Below are 16216 nucleotides of genomic sequence, written 5' to 3'. Positions count from 1 at the left end.
TTATTAGTGGATTGAATAATGATATTACTAATACTCATTCTTTGTTTGATCAGGTTTGGCAATGAAAGGACCAACTCGAGTTCGCACAATTCTTTGGAAGCTGGCTCATGGATCCTTACTTACTAATGCAGTGAGAGCTCATCGGCAGATGACAAACGATGACTTGTGCCCTAGGTGTCAATCTCAACCTGAAACCATCATGCATATGCTTCGGGATTGTGAAGATGTTCAACAATATTAGAATCAATTCATCACTGAAGGCTATTGGGATAAATTCTTTAGCCTTGGTTTACATGCTTGGCTCGAATGGAACATCACAACTAAGAACATTGGAGCTAGTAACTCTGATTAGCCTACTTTCTTTGGTGTGTCAGTTTGGGCTCTGTGGAAAGATCGTAACAACCTAGTTTTATTCTAGAGAGACTGAACTTGGGAACCACCTTACTTCCAAGGTGGTTAATATGGCTTATCAAATTGAGAAAGAGATAAAATGTCTTCTTGCATCTCAGGATGAGAATATATCTAAGCACAATATTCATTGGATAAGACCTCCTACTGGTTTTGTTAAAATAAACATTGATGGCTCTTACAAAAATGGAAATTCAACTTGTAGCGACCTCATTAGAGATCACCGTGGTCATTTTGTGAAGGATTTTTTTGCGTAATCTCGGAACAAGAAATGCCTTGTTTGCCGAGTTATGTGGTATTCTATTTGGTTGTCAAATGGCTAGAGATATGCGTTTGACTCATTATCTTAGAAATTGATTCAACTAATGTCGTCAATATGATCAACAATCGGTTTTCTTCCATCTTTTATCTACAACCTCTTCTCCACGAGGTTATCTCTCTTATCCACCTTCCAGGTTGGACCATCCATGTAAATCATATTCACTGTGAGACAAACTCTTGTGTTGATGCTCTTGCGTTTAAAGGCCACGATGTTGGTTTCACACTTGTTATGCTAGATTCAATTCCTGCTTATATTAGTGCTCTTCTTGATAAAGACTTGAGGGGAGCCTGTTCCTTATAGCCGTGCCTTAGTGTTTTTTTTTTACATATAAAATGAAATCATGTAAAATGTTGAGTTGGCTAAATAAGAATTAAAGAGCAATTAACATGCCATCGTGACATTAATGACTTTAGCTTGTAAAAGGTTAAATTGATCGTTGGGGCTAATAAGAAAATTCACTCACACTTTAATTTTATATATATAAAAATAAATATAAGTAAATTATATTACAGTGGCCTGAACAAAATGGGATGTATTCTCATTGCTAACATATTAGGGAACACTACAGAACAATATGAGCTAATATAATATGCATTTTACAATTTACACAGTCCTCAATTCATACACAAATTTAACCAGCAGATTGAAACCACCCACTATTATCCTGTAACCTAATATCGAAAGAGTACATCCTGAACCACTTCGAGTCTCTCTAAATGTCTGCAAAATCCAGGAATACAAATTAGATAAGCAAGAACACATGAATGAATTATATGATGAAAAATATTAAAGGAAATGACAAGGTTTGCAGAATCATACATGTACAAGTTATACAAACAACACTGATTGTTATGCCTCCCAAATTACTTGCATCATAGGTCGAAAACCAAATTCTGAACTTTGACAGGAGATGAGACAGCTATGCACTAGAATTTGTTGAGGGATCATCTTTCCATCCCTTGGTGAGATCATAATTGATTGACGCAAGTTGGGAGAGATTCTGAAAACCAGACGGAAACATCAAGCACAAAATTAGAAATATTAAGCATAAATCGGTAAAATATTGTAGCATAAGGCCGAAAGAAAACCAAGAAAAAATTATCAAAATAAATATTAACATGCAAAACAGGTCAAAAACAACTAAAGTTAGGGGCGGGGCCATTCTTCCTATTCATCCCATTCCCATACTAATACAAGTCTATTAGGTTGATCTACTCAATAAGAACTTTTAATTCAATGATTGAATTGATGAAATCCAATGTTTATGTTGAGTCATTAGGCTGAGTAAACTATATGCAGAGTTACCCTTCCACGCAACATTCATGAATTCTAATTATTTATAATATAAATATATAGAATATGATTTGAGAGAATTACCTTAAAGGAGAAATTACTAAAAGAGTAATTGACAGAAGAACTAGAATCAAACTCGGCAAGACCCCCACATTCATCTCCCTGCTTGTAGATTAGATGTTCGCAAAAATCAGCCCAAAATACTTAAATTGACATTTAACAGTTTGTATTTTACATTTAGCATTGTAAGTAAATGCAGTACCAATTCATCATGGCGATTGCTCAGGCAACTGCTGCTGCCACTTAAGCTATCAGCATCACTAGAATCTTCAAAATCACTTGGCGGATATGCAAGGCCATCAGAAGTATTCCATGAGTAGCGACTAGTGAAGTAACTGGTGTCTAGAGCACTCTCAGAAGCAGGAACAAATGCAGCCTGAAAATCAAGTGATTGACAGTACTATTCAGTGATTGACGGTATTAATAAAAACATTGGTCTCCGTGAATCATTAAGGGTTGCTTTGTTTTAGATTTTGGTAGAATAGATTCGAAAGCATTGATGGTAAAATAACTGATTTTTATATAATTGAAATAAAATAAAATGTTTGGTTAGTAATGATATTTCCAAAGTGAGTTTAGAAGATTTGACTTTGGATAATAAAGTAGAAACACTTCTAACTTATAGCTTGTTTTTTTTGGGTACAATAACTTATAGCTTGTTTGATTGCATGTTTAGATTTACAATCTCGAGTCTCAAGAATAATTTCACCGTGAATTTCAGAAGCATGAAATTGGCGAGTTTACTGGTTTGAATTCCCTCCACCGTAGAAACAAACATGCCATTATAAATGTTAGGAGTTTTGTGGATGCCACATCTATAATCAATTCTACTTGTTTTAAAAGTTAACTAAAAAGTTTCACTTTGTCAAAATCAATTCTACTCACTACAGAAATATCCAAAATGCAAACTATCACAATTAGTAGCATTGAAACAATTTACTTGATACCAACCATTTGGATATCCTATCCAAACAGGCACTTACATACCTTCTGTCTGGCTAGCGTGTCCCAGTTAATATCCTTGAAGAAAACGTGTTGCTTTACCTGGATTATAAGCACTTATCAGTCTGATATTTGAAAGGGGGGAAAGATCATTGAAAACAAGCATGTGTTTTTAAGATATTAGATCACCTCTGATGCACCTCTAGCTCCTAGTCTTTGATTAGGATCTTCGGTCAACAATCTGAAAATCATGGTAACTTGTTAGTAGTTACTGGTTAGTATGTCAAAGGCTTTCCCGAATATAACAAAATATGGGACCAAGATTGCTATACAAAATATGTCAGGAAAGAGCATATTTGCACTAAAGGGGAGCAAAATCACTCAAAAGTTTTGAAACAAAATTAAGTAAACAATGTTGCAAAATATGAAGTTTTAAACAAATAACTTCCTGCGTCAAAAAAAAAAAAAAATAACTTCCTAATGCATATGATAAAAACAGTGATGTACAAATAAAACATAGCATGTCCATTACCGATCAATAAGATCATGTGCTTCAAGACTCATTTCCTCAGGAACTTCAGGCCAAGGTATCTTACGGTTAAGAATATTATCAAATATAGTCTACAAACACACAAAATTGCATAATGTGTAGTGAGAATTCAATAAACTACCAGCAGAGCAAAAATAAAATAAAAAATTCGCACAAAGAAGCAAGGTATAAACCTGAGGATGCTCTGCATTGAATGGTGGAATACCAACAAGCAACTCAAATAAAATGACCCCAACAGACCACCAATCCGCAGTGTACCCTACAAAATTTGAACAAATAGTGTTAAGTTTGCAATAAAATACACAAGAATACATGCGAACATTTACACAAAATCAGCAGGCTACTATGAAAGCAAAAAGTCTCATTTAATTTCATTATTTCACTCTAATAACCCTTCCATATTGTTTCACATCATAAGAGTTTACCTTAACAGCAGAATAACTTTATTTGTAAAACAAATTCCATAATAGAGACTAGTTTAATCTGCTTTTCAAAAGATGGAAAAGAAAACAGAAAACGGACCACCTTAAACATAAAAATGGGACTATACGAACCATGTCCAGTTCCTAAAAGTATCTCAGGAGCTAAGTAATCAGGTGTGCCAACAGCAGAACGTTTCTTCCTCCGTTCCCTTTGATCCTCAGATGTATATGTATGAGATTCATCCTCCCCAAGTAGGGATGTACCACTGACTGCTGGGCCAGACAAATCATCTGTGCTGTTGATGAGACCAACTTTTGAAAGACCGAAGTCTGTTAACTGCAATAGTAAATGCAAGAAAATGTATCTAGTTGACTAGCTGAACATGCATAACGTATAAACTAAGCCACAGGGCACAAGAAAGTTGAAACTCAAAAGGACACAATGTGAAAGTAAACCAGTCAGTAGTTACCTTGACATGACCATCATGTGCAATCAATAAATTATCAGGCTTCAAGTCACGATGCACAACACGCAGTGAGTGCAAATACTCTAATGCAAGCACCTACAATTGGATGAAAATTTTGTAGTATAATACAAAGTAATAAAAGATGATTTTCCTTATTTAGAAAGAGTGGGGAAGAGAGAATGCCCATAATTACCACTTCAGCAATATATACACGAGCAACTTCCTCATCTAGACAACCTAAATTCCTTAGTAATGAATACAAGTCTCCACCATTCAGATACTCCATGACAAGATACAGGTTCTCACGACATGTAAAAGAATAGAAAAATCGAACCTGATAAAATTAAAACAAATGTTAGAACCAGGGTACCATTTCTCAAAGCAACAGAGAGAGAATAGAATAATTAACAAGTTAGGTCCACTCACCACAAAAGGATTGCGCACTGTAATTAAGATATCACGTTCCGCTAATATACTTTCTACAGCATTCTTACGGATCATATCTGCCTTCTTAAGAACCTGTCACAAAACAGTTAAATATGGTAATAAACTATGAATTGAAAGCACAGAACAGGAAATAGAACCAAATTTACAACACAAGTCAAATGTATCCCAACAAAGCTATGTCCCAAAAGGTGTTGCATTAAATAAATGCAGATCATTTTCCAGACAAGGAGAGAAAAATTGGCAAAATAACGAAGACTAAAAACACATGACAGCAACCAGTATTTCATGGAAGACACAATATTCAGTGACATATATAATATAAACTTAAATAAAGCTCCACACACAAAATTCAACAAACAATAACAGAATATTATTATACGCTACTAAAAGCTACATGAATGGGCAGAAAAATGAGACATGCCGAGAATTAAATGTGGGGACTAATTGGTGTTCAGATTTATCAAAGATGCAAAACAACCAATGACGTCAAAACATTAAATGAAAGGCAGAGCTTAAACAGTAACTAATGAGTCAAAAACAAAAAACATAATTACCTTTATTGCAAAAAGATCACCAGTGGTCCTCTTCTTAGCCAAGAAAACCCTTCCAAATGCCCCACGACTGATAGGTTTTATAATCTCAAAGTCATCAATAGAGGTACGATCCTTTGAAGAATGAATTGGGCTTGTTCTCAAGCTGCGAACCACATCATCTTCCAAGATGACATCATCATCCATTACAGGGCTCTCTACATCTATTTTTTCAACATCCACCATCTCAGTAAGCTGCAAATACTTCTCCCTGCAAAATAAATTGCAACTTATTAACAATAATCATCAATAAATTGCAAATGACAACTTGTATAGTTCATGTCAAATTGTGGCGATGGCAGGACGAGTGGGGAGCCAAGGAATACAATTTTGCCCCCAAATTTATCGACTTCAGATATAATCAGGGGCAGAGCCATGGTATTGACTTTGGGGGAAGAGCAATGCATAACATGTGCAAGATGTCTCATGAATAACTAATACTATATGTAAAAGAAAAAGAATATATAACTAGATTGAGTTCAAGAGGAACTGAAAGGCAAGAACAACTAGCATACAAAAATCAGCTGATCTGATCATTAGAAAAAACCAGAAGGAAAAAGAAAACATCTTCATCCTCTATAAAACTACAGAAAAATAACAGCCCTTATCTTCCAAATGGAGATGCAACCTGCAGCAATACCAATGACAGATATTGTTGCAGTTGCAGGTCTGAAGACACAAGGCATCATGTAATGCCCTTTATATTCTATGCTTAGTGATATAGGTTGGGATGCTGAAGGAGTATTAAGAAAGAGGTCTAAGGTTCGATCCCTGCTACTAACAAATTCCATCTCCCCTTAACAAATTAACCGGCTACATTTGCCTATCTTATAAAAAAAAATTGTATGTTCTGTTTTTTCCTTTTCTTTTTGTTTTGATTGCAATCCAATTTCCTATTTTCTCACTATATTACCCAGGTATATCCTAGAGAGAACTGCATGCTCTATTTTCGTTCACTAAAGCTATGTTGTTAATATCAGATAGCGGCGCGTAGCACCGACCCTAAAAAATGCTATAGCGGTATAGCAGGTAGCGCTATAGCAGTATAGCGGCCATGTACAAATTAAACATAAATTCCAACAACATACATAAATACTAAAAAATAGAATAATACACAAAATTAAAAGGACTTTCTTACTTAATAATTATACTAAATATTGTCATTTACCATCAAAATAGGTTCTAAATGAAGACTAAAATACCCCTCACTTTATTTATGATTTATTTCCTAAATAAGGGTTTTTATAAAAAATTTCCCACCAAAACGCAAAAGCAGCCAAATAGCGCTACCGATCCGCTACGCCACTGCTATTATCCTGCAAATAGCGGCCGCTATTCCCGCTTCTCTAAATAGCGGAGTGCGGCCTTATAGCATAGCGGAGAGGTAGTCTAACGCCACGCTATAGTGCCGCTATTAACATCATAGCACTAAAGCAGGTGATTTTTTCTTCCTTTTTCATGTATTTATATTTATTAAACTCCATGACCTCATAAACAGAGTCATGTCATCAATGTTCAGCAATATGCATTCAGAGACAAGTTTGAGTTATTTAAAGCAATAGGACATTAATTATGTTATGTTTTCGTAATTGTAGTGTTCTTTTCCTTCGAGTGGACTTTGTAAAGTTTGATATACATATACTACAAGTCTACCAACATGTATGAGTGAAATTTATTACTTTTACATAAGTTTTAGATTTTGAGTTACATATCATACAGTATATTCTTTTTTAGTTTTTTTTTTTTTTTGGACAAGCAAAAAATAACTTTTTTAGTTTTTTACATGGATGTGTCTTCAATCTACAACACTTGAAAGCCGAAACCCTGATGGCTGCACTTTACGACACTTCACTAGGCCTTTTTATGCTCATCCCCTCTGTAGGGAGTCCCTTGCTAAGACACTAACATCGAGCTCTGATACCAATTAGATAGAAATAGGTTCGGAAGAATGAAAAAACTGAACTGCTCTCATTGAAGAATTGACATGACATGGCTTTCCCTCACCAAGAATGATACAATACCAAAGATACCAAGAATGAGAGGACATGACATGACTTTTCCTCACCAAGAATGATACACAATTCCAAAGATACCTCCTAATCTTTCTTCACTCAGCTTATAACTACCTCAGAGTCTTCTAGCCAACTAACATTTGTTAGTTAGCTGTCACTACTAGTACTCAGCCACTTAGAGATAGCAATCTTCTGTGACTCTCTTATTTCTTCTATCATATAGACACATTTGATTTGGGGTTGCTGCCTATCACACAAGTACAGAACATTGAAGAAAATATTTCAGGTGAACATGAGGAAAGTCTGACCAATAATCCCGGAGTAGGCACGGGACAGATAGTAAATAAAAATATGCAGTATTATCATATGATATATGATTTGAAACAGTTATAGAAACATAATTAATCTACATCAAAAGTGTTTTTAACTAGAATTTACACAATTTATTCATAAGAATTCACTCGCTGAGGTTCAACATTGCTAGGATTTCCTTCCATAATATATTTAATAAAGAGGTACTAACCGGATCAGCTTCTCAATGCGTGTTCCAAAGGTTTCAACAGTAAGTGCATCGAACTTCCTTCGTTCTACGACAACCCTCAAGTCATCAAGACAAGACAATAAATACGACGCCGTGCGATCATCATCCAGACTAGCATTGGCTGCACATCGTGCTATATCAGCAAGTTCATTCATCTACAACAATCCAAAGAATATAATAGGCTGGTTTAGGGACAGTTAACTGAATCATCACCAACACCATACAAAACGTTAAACACATATGGAAGTCGACATAGAAAATCCTGAATTTAATGGATATACCAGCCATGACATAATATATGACAACAACTTAGAAATAATAGTCTTTATAAAAGAGGTTAAAATAAGAGTGTACCTGTGGCAGATCATCATTTTCGGAATAAGCACCCTTCCCCGCCAAGAGCAAATCAATCTGACTTGTCCTTGGTGTCATTAAAGGAGACCTAGGAGTCATGCTCCCTGCAGATGATGTTGTCATACCTTGGTCAGACTTTGGACCAAAACGAGTTCTACATGATATAAGCGGCAATCCTTTTAGGTCATCCATAAAAGCCGAATTATCCGTTTCAGGGAAACAGTCTAGCATGTCCTCTGAGCCTCTGCGCGACCAATCACTAAGTTTAGGGGAAAGAACATCGGATTCTTCAGTCATGCTTGAATTTGACACTTTTGCAACATCAGGACTTCCGACCATTTGTTGGGAATCCTTCTGAGTAGATGATAAGGCTTCAGAAATTCTTAAGAGACGCTCGTTGACACTCAGACCCTTCTGATCACATCTGTCAGCAACTGCACAGATCCTTGAATGATCTTCAACATGTAGAGTAGGTACATCCTCTTCACATATTCGACAAATTATTGAACTCTCGTCATTAGTACTCGGCTGCTGGTCTCCCCAGTATCCCCAGGAAGCTTTGTGTTGGTGCTTGGAAGCATGGTCATGAGAATCTTTGACAGAGAGAAGCTCCGACGGCTTGGCAGCAGAGAGATCTATATCAGAAGTTAATCTCTTATCTGGTGTCTTTGAAGGTTCGACTGTCCCATAACTTTGGTCCTTCAACTGAACAGTTTCTGTTGGGCTTTTTCCTGATGGAGATGGGAATTTTTTCCATGAAGCCATTCGATTCCTGCCAGAAGGAGACTCGAAGCTTTTTAAAGTATCATCATCGGCAGCAGGCAACTGAATTTCTGGTTTCATAACACCTTTCTTCCAACTCAAGCTACTCTGCTCTTGGCTATAAGCTTTTTTGGTTGAAGCCTTTGAGGTCTTTGCAACACCAAAACTTTTAGAATCCCTTCCCCCACTAGGAGGAATACTTTTTCCAGTAGTATGCAAGACTCTGGATTGACGGAGATTGAAAACATGTTCATCCTCAGCCAATGCACTCTCCTTGTGGAATTGCAACAACCTAGTACACCGTGTGAGAATGAAGAGCATTCGAGTGTGAAGCTGCTTTAGAGTCCCTGGAGGTAGCTCTTGACGTCTATCATCCAAATCCTGAACAATGCTTTCACACTGAAGCCAAAACTCCCCAGATGTAGTCATAGCACAGCGCCTGGCCAAAATTAGCAAGTCCTCAATTGTCTCTTGCCATTCCGGATGATTATCGGCATTTTTTTCAAGAACTCCAACCAGGTCTGCAGCAAAAATAGCCAGTTCAGAGTTCACCTCTTCCTTTTCTTTATCAAATTTAGCCCTAATAACAACCAAGATCTCCTGCAAAAAAATAAGTGTAGCAATTTTGAAGTAATGTTTCCTACAACACAAACCATTAAATCCACAATAAAATGTAAAATGAAAGTAAAGTACCTCAAGGTTATTATTTAACCTCCGAGGCTTCCAAAATGGAAACGGCCGGACACCTTTAGAATTTAACTCGTGGGAAAAACTCTTGATATCACCAGGAAACCTCTTTCCGGGGGCACTTGTGACACGTAATATAGCTTGAAAACGGGGAGATTCAGATTCTTTTGGATTTTCAAAATCATATGCGGTCTGGAAAGTGAACAATCAGTTTTTTTGCCAAAATAAGTGAATAAACAGTACAACTAATTCTGACAAATTTAAGTAAAGCAATAACAGAAGATATTAGACACTCCATTCCCAGCAGTACCTCTGGGGTGCAAACATCTTCACTTCTTAAGCCTCCATTCTGGCTCTGGGATGATGTCTGCTCTCCTGTTTAAAGTGATGTGATGAGCAAAAGTCATATTAAGTCACATTTTGGTATTAAAACAGCATAGTTTTGGCAGACACTTCAATATAAATAAACATGAAAACAGTTCACGCAATGATACAAATTTTCTGATTGGTAGTACATAAAACTGGACATATATTGGCATCAACACAAAACCTACCACTCTAACATACCCCAAGCATTAACACTTGAAAACAAGGCAACTGAGGGGACTTTTACAGTTACAACTACTTTACTTCACCAATACAAACATTCTGTCAACCACAAAAACAAACAATGGATGAACTTGTAAGATAGCGATGCAGAAAACTAGAAACTGGTGTATTTGGCTCCCCTGCCAGCAACTTTTTATGTGAAAGATGTTACCAGTATTATGCAGGCAGCAGTAATTCCTAAGTTATGTGCTCAAAGATGGTTTAATGTTGATATTGGGATTAAGTATCATATTTCATCAAGCTCAGTAATATTTCAGTAACAAAACAATATTTGTATAACTTCCAAAAAAAACAAATTTAAGTAACATTTAGTTGTGTATTTCTTCCCTGAACGCCCTCCAAGACAGGAGATTCATTGTACCAAGTTTCCCTTTATTAGAGTTGTTTATTTGTGAAGGCTATGTCCCTGTAGGATTTCCTTCAACTACTATTGTTATAACTTTATTTATCTTGACAGGAGGTTAGTTATTTCACAAAGGTGTTAAATTCTGAACAGCATCTATTTGACTTGTTCTATTTAATATAGGTGATGAAACAGCTACGATGAAATCATTTTGAAAGCAAAATTCTAGCCTCCTTGTTGTGTTTGTACTTGGAGTATCTCTTTCTATGGGATCTGATGCCTGCTTCTAACTGCTTTTCAGTCAAACATGAGGGAACAAATTAAAAGCCAGGCAACCAGCCATTTCAAATTATTTAAAAATTTAAACCCAACTGATGTTTATTAAATCCGAAAAACATGCAGCTATATATGATTTCTTTTTGTTTTTTGTTATGGCTAACCAGATTTTTCTTTCCAACCTGACCGGTGAGCACATCAGTGGCCTGTTAATTTGATTAAGTCAAACCCAGCCAAGTTTTCAGGTCAAAACTACGGTCCCAAACATTCAGATAGTAGTTCCAAAATTTTGAGTTCCATGGTTTCCAGTTATTGCAACCAAACCCCATCTACTGAAAAAAAAAACTTCTATTGTTTCCATGTTTTCAGTTCATTCTAAATGTAGTGTGTTCAGTTAGTGTGTATTATGCCAACAACTTTACAAAATGGGCCATTTAGTTCCAGAGATTATTCAATGAATTAATAGCAATATGGTTCCCTTCTAAATATGGTTTCCAGTTATTGCAACCAAACCCCATCTACTGGAAAAAAAAACTTCAATTGTTTCCATGTTTTCAGTTTATTCCTAAATGTAGTGTTTTCAGTTAATGTGTATTATGCCAACAACTTTACAAAAAGGACCATTTTGTTCCAGAAATGATTCAATGAATTAATAGCAATATGGTTCCCTTCTAAATATGACTATTCAAAAGGAAATATAGGTTCAGACTCCCCTGCAAATATAGGATTTTCTGGTTTTTGGTCCTGGTAAACTTTTTTTGGGAATCCCTCAATGTAAATTTAGAAACCACCATATTTTTTCCCTAAAGTCAATCTCATTTACAAAAAAGCTGATGTGTCTATCAGAGTTTCATTTGGCACCTTGTGATGTGACATATTTTGATGACGTGGGATGCTTTATTGATCTAACCCACCCCCAACCCAGAAATTCATCCCCACTCAATCAAGAAATCAACCCAAAGTGAAATTTTGGGCCATCATTATAAGCAATACCAACCCCATCGACCCTTGAATGCTTGGAAGGCCTCAACTCAACCAGGTCAATAATATCTCACTTTTGGCAGCCACTGGACCTTGTAGGAAACATATCGCCAGAAACCCTTTTAGCAAACCTGTTAGCATTAACCAAAAGTTGTTCCCTTTCCTAGCAAGTCCATCACTACAATCCTCGTCTTTGTACTTCCTCTTTGTCGAGGAGGCTTCCATGAGATTCTGGTAATCAGGGTGGCAGACGTCAAAGCTGGGTGGGAACTGCATGTCAAAAGAAGTTGAGGGGGAGAGTTGAGGTCCCAGAATCCTAGTAATTAGAGGTAGAGTGAAGTAGGATCACAGATGCTTCCATAAGCGAGGATTATGGTTCGCTGTTTGAGCTTGTGGAAGACATGTCGGGAAAGGTGGTGGACAGGTCTTTGGGAATTAAAAAGGGATCAAGGTCGAGTGAAAATTTGGCTGTTTGTTTCTGGGATCATATTAGGGTTAGAGTTAGGGTTATTAGGGTTGAGCAACAATTCGTGATCAAATGGAAAATTGGTAGTGGTGGCTGCCTCGGGCAGTTGAGGTGTTAGACTCAAATCGGGTTTTGTGGTGAGACGATAAGGAAGACTCGGAATGGTTACCATCGGCCATCCTACTTCCACGAATTGGGTTGGTCATAGAAGGCCAAAGCCGCTTAAACTCACATGGCAATTGACATGCTTGCCTTTTTCTGTTGAGGGGAGGGTCGGAATGGATTTTCAGATCAAGGATGGGATGGATTTCTAGATTGAAGGTGGGTTAGTGGGTATGAATTTCTGGATGAGTTTGTGGGTTTTTGGATTGAAGGAGGTGATCAGTTTAAGGGTTTTTAGATTTAAGTGTGGGGATGAATTTTTAGCTGAGTCAAATAGACAGGGTGTCACGTCAACGAAATATGTCACGTTGTCAGTGCCAAATGGAGCTCTGTTAGCCACATACAAAAACTTATTACAAAGGTTGACATTAAGGACCAAAAATGATAGTTTATGACTTCACAATGATAGTTTATGACTTCACAGGGAGAGAATAAAAAATAAAAAATAAAAAAAGCTTGCAGGGACCAAAAGTATATTTAAACCAAAAAAGCATCCTCTTATGCTCACTGCATTATCAATAATGGTCCTGTTTGTATGACAGAATCAAACTTGAATTTGATAGTTGGAATTAGAACTGGACCTCCCAACTCCAAACAACTCGGTGTATATAAGAATTACAATTCCAACTGTTAACAAAATTTCTTGGAATTAACAAATAATAACTTCATAATACTTTCATCTCTGATAATAGACAATTTAATTTTAAATTACAATTCCAAGCAAAAATAGGTGAAAGTTAAAACAAAAGAGTTTGATGCATGCACACTCCAACAACCATTTTTGTCATGCACACTCTTACTCATTCCTGTCTAAAGTACTGAGTGATAGAGACCCGAGTATGAGTGATAAAGAAAAGAGGGCCTTATGTAATAAAGAGAAATATTGAGGATATATGGTAAATAAAGAGTGGGTTAGAATGCTCAGTAGGCATGTTTGTTATGCCTTATTGGATAGTTTGTTATGCCTTCGGAATCACTTCCTTCTACACATTTTATCTTTCATTTATCAGTCAATTGCAAGAGGTTTTGCACAACTTTCAGTAAATAAAACCATTATTTCATACGTCTACATTTCCGGGCTCCATCACTGAGCCAGGACTCTTTCTACGTGTGAACTTATAATTCAATCCAATAGATCCCATTTCTTAATCCAATAAAGATATTCCTACCCAGTTCACTCACTACTAAAGATCAGAATAAAACCCATTATGCTATTCGTTATAAATCCTACAAGAACAAGTTACTAAGTCATTCTTCAAAAGTATATAATTTCAAAACAAGTTAATGTTCATAATGCCTCTCGACCAACACTTCAATCAAAACTTACCAAACTAAGATCAAGACTGAATAAAAAGTCAGCTGAAAAAATTGAAATCCAGTTTATTTTATTATTAAATATATAAATTATTTTATTTTTAATGTATTAAGTTTAATTTTGATATCAGCGTAAAAGGTTTTACACTATCAAGCAATCAAAACCAATCATGTATATGTCACTTTTTAAAGATAGTTTTAATTAAAGTCAGATATTTTAAATCCGACAACAATAACACTGTCAAAAATCTCTACATTGCATACCAATTAAATCCTAAATGTATATCCATAATTCTCTTTCATAACTAAACAAACACATGCCTATGCCATTACAAAAAATGGGAAGAACAAATAGAGACACCAATTTGCAATGATGATACCTGTTTCAGAAGACGATTCACCATTCTGTAATCGCGACCGCGGCAACACAACCGGACTCTGATCAATCGAATGTACACCACTCCCCGACGACAAACTATCCGAATTACTCCCATTATCAACGCTACCACCAATTACAAAACCTTCCCGAAACCCGACTCTATTCTGATTGCCAGCCTCTTTCTTCTTCCCAACACCAGGCCTAGAAAGATTACTAGCACCAAGCACCGCCGCCGTAGCTCCTCCCTTATCACCTCTAAAACCAAAGAAACTCTCCTGCGGTAACGGTCCCGATCTCGTCTTTATCCTATTCAACCCTAACGACGACGCCAAAATCGGTGAAACAGAAGCCGCAGCAGTCGACGATGAAGAAGAATATGGCGACGGTGACGGTAACTCCTTCACCTCCACCGCCGTTGCCGGAGTCAATTTCTTCGAACTAGAACCGGAACGAGAGCGAGATTCCGACAGATTTGAAATCTCACTCTCCTTTCCTTTAACAACATCTTTCTTCTTACTCCCTTCTTTAACTTGCGTCTTCCGACTAGAAGCCGATGCTCCGAGAAATCCGCCGCCGCTGGTGGTTGTTCCGGCGGAGTTTAGGGTTTGAATAACGGTTGATTTAGCTTTTTTCTTATCAGATCTAGAAGGAGAATTTGAGGAGATTGATCGAGGACTGTTAGAAGAAGCATCTGGACTAGAAGTTTCAGATTTTTTGGAAGAGAAGAATCTTCCTTTGAAGACCATGTTTGGTTGTTATGATATTATAAGCTTTAACACTAGCAGCTTAATGCTACTAGCAAACGCGGCATTGAATTGAATCGTGATTTTTAAGTTTGTTTGAATTGAAAAATGGAGAGAAAGAGTGTGTTGAAGAGAGAAGCGATTTGTTTGGGATTTGGATTTTAGATTTTAGAGAGAGAAAGTGAAAAGAGCGTTGGTTTTGGGTTAGTTGATTGTGGACCTTGGGAAGAAAAATGAATTACGTATTTACACTTGCAGTTAAGAAAAATGACATAATGAGAATCCATTTTTTCGATTCTTTGACTTAGAATTCAAGAGTTTGTATGACTTGGATTAAAGTCTTTGACTAATTGTTTTTAATAATAAGTCAAAATTGCAATTCAATTGCATTTTGTAGCTATAGTGTTTTATCTTTTACTACAAGATTTTATAGTTATAGGTCTCAACCATACAAAAATTGTATTTTATGCAATGAATTTGTCGAAATTATAAAGAGTTACTGTATTTTCTTTATTAAAAAAAAGTTACTGTATTTTTATTTTTGAAGAAAAAGAGTTTTTTTTTAACGGTAGTGTATATATATATATATGGAGGGATCAAATTATACCGGTGTAACATTTGAGTAATGTTACACCGCTCAATAAAGCTTTAACGAATACAAATTTGTCTTTGACTAATTGTTTTTAATAATAAGTCAAAATTGCAATTCAATTGCATTTTGTAGCTATAGTGTTTTATCTTTTACTACAAGATTTTATAGTTATAGGTCTCAACCATACAAAAATTGTATTTTATGCAATGAATTTGTCGAAATTATAAAGAGTTACTGTATTTTCTTTATTAAAAAAAAAGTTACTGTATTTTTATTTTTGAAGAAAAAGAGTTTTTTTTTTACTCGCGCACGGGTCAAAAACGAGTTTAAGAAAAAGGTAGTGTAGGGAAGCGACACTCGAGTATCGTATCACGAGGACTCTTTATCAATAATTAGCAGTATCAGATTCAAGCAAAAATTGTAAATTAGGGGGTTTCGGTTTGTGAAAACAGAGAGCAAAAGTGTGAAATTTAATAATAACAAAGCAATCAATC

General features: G+C 36.1%; 1 protein-coding gene across 6 annotated transcripts; it reads right to left on the bottom strand.

Annotated features, from left to right (window-relative positions):
* Positions 1-1173: 1173 nt before the first annotated feature.
* Positions 1174-15399, bottom strand: LOC123913507 (probable serine/threonine protein kinase IREH1). 6 transcript variants are annotated; one of them, XM_045964275.1, is made up of 18 exons: positions 14389-15399; positions 10168-10232; positions 9864-10049; positions 8409-9770; positions 8037-8209; positions 5466-5712; positions 4891-4983; positions 4658-4798; positions 4468-4560; positions 4130-4334; positions 3749-3834; positions 3558-3646; positions 3215-3266; positions 3071-3127; positions 2286-2459; positions 2108-2188; positions 1550-1730; positions 1174-1450 (listed from the first exon to the last, which is right to left on the bottom strand). In XM_045964275.1, exons 1-17 carry the CDS (start codon positions 15131-15133, stop codon positions 1650-1652), a joined length of 3930 nt encoding a protein of 1309 aa, XP_045820231.1. In that variant the 5' UTR covers positions 15134-15399; the 3' UTR covers positions 1174-1450; positions 1550-1649. The 6 variants fall into 6 exon arrangements, with proteins under 6 accessions (XP_045820231.1, XP_045820233.1, XP_045820229.1 ...); XM_045964277.1 differs by having other exon boundaries at positions 2108-2185; XM_045964273.1 differs by having other exon boundaries at positions 8409-10049; positions 14389-15373.
* Between the last annotated feature and the right edge of the window lie 817 nt (positions 15400-16216).

The sequence above is a fragment of the Trifolium pratense genome, linkage group LG3 (assembly GCF_020283565.1).
Source record: "Trifolium pratense cultivar HEN17-A07 linkage group LG3, ARS_RC_1.1, whole genome shotgun sequence".
Lineage (NCBI taxonomy): Eukaryota > Viridiplantae > Streptophyta > Magnoliopsida > Fabales > Fabaceae > Trifolium > Trifolium pratense.
The sequence above is the reverse complement of the archived record's forward strand: the minus strand, read 5'-3'. Positions and strand labels throughout refer to the sequence as shown.

Bases quoted from the DNA above. Each gene is read 5' to 3' on its own strand.
- LOC123913507 (XM_045964273.1), bottom strand. From the start codon at position 15,133: ATGGTCTTCAAAGGAAGATTCTTCTCTTCCAAAAAATCTGAAACTTCT. The intron at 10,050-10,167 runs GTACTGCTGGGA...TTCACTTTCCAG, and splicing joins AAGATGTTTGCACCCCAGAG to ACCGCATATGATTTTGAAAA. The intron at 1,731-2,107 runs GTAATTCTCTCA...TCTGGTTTTCAG, and splicing joins TTAGTAATTTCTCCTTTAAG to AATCTCTCCCAACTTGCGTC.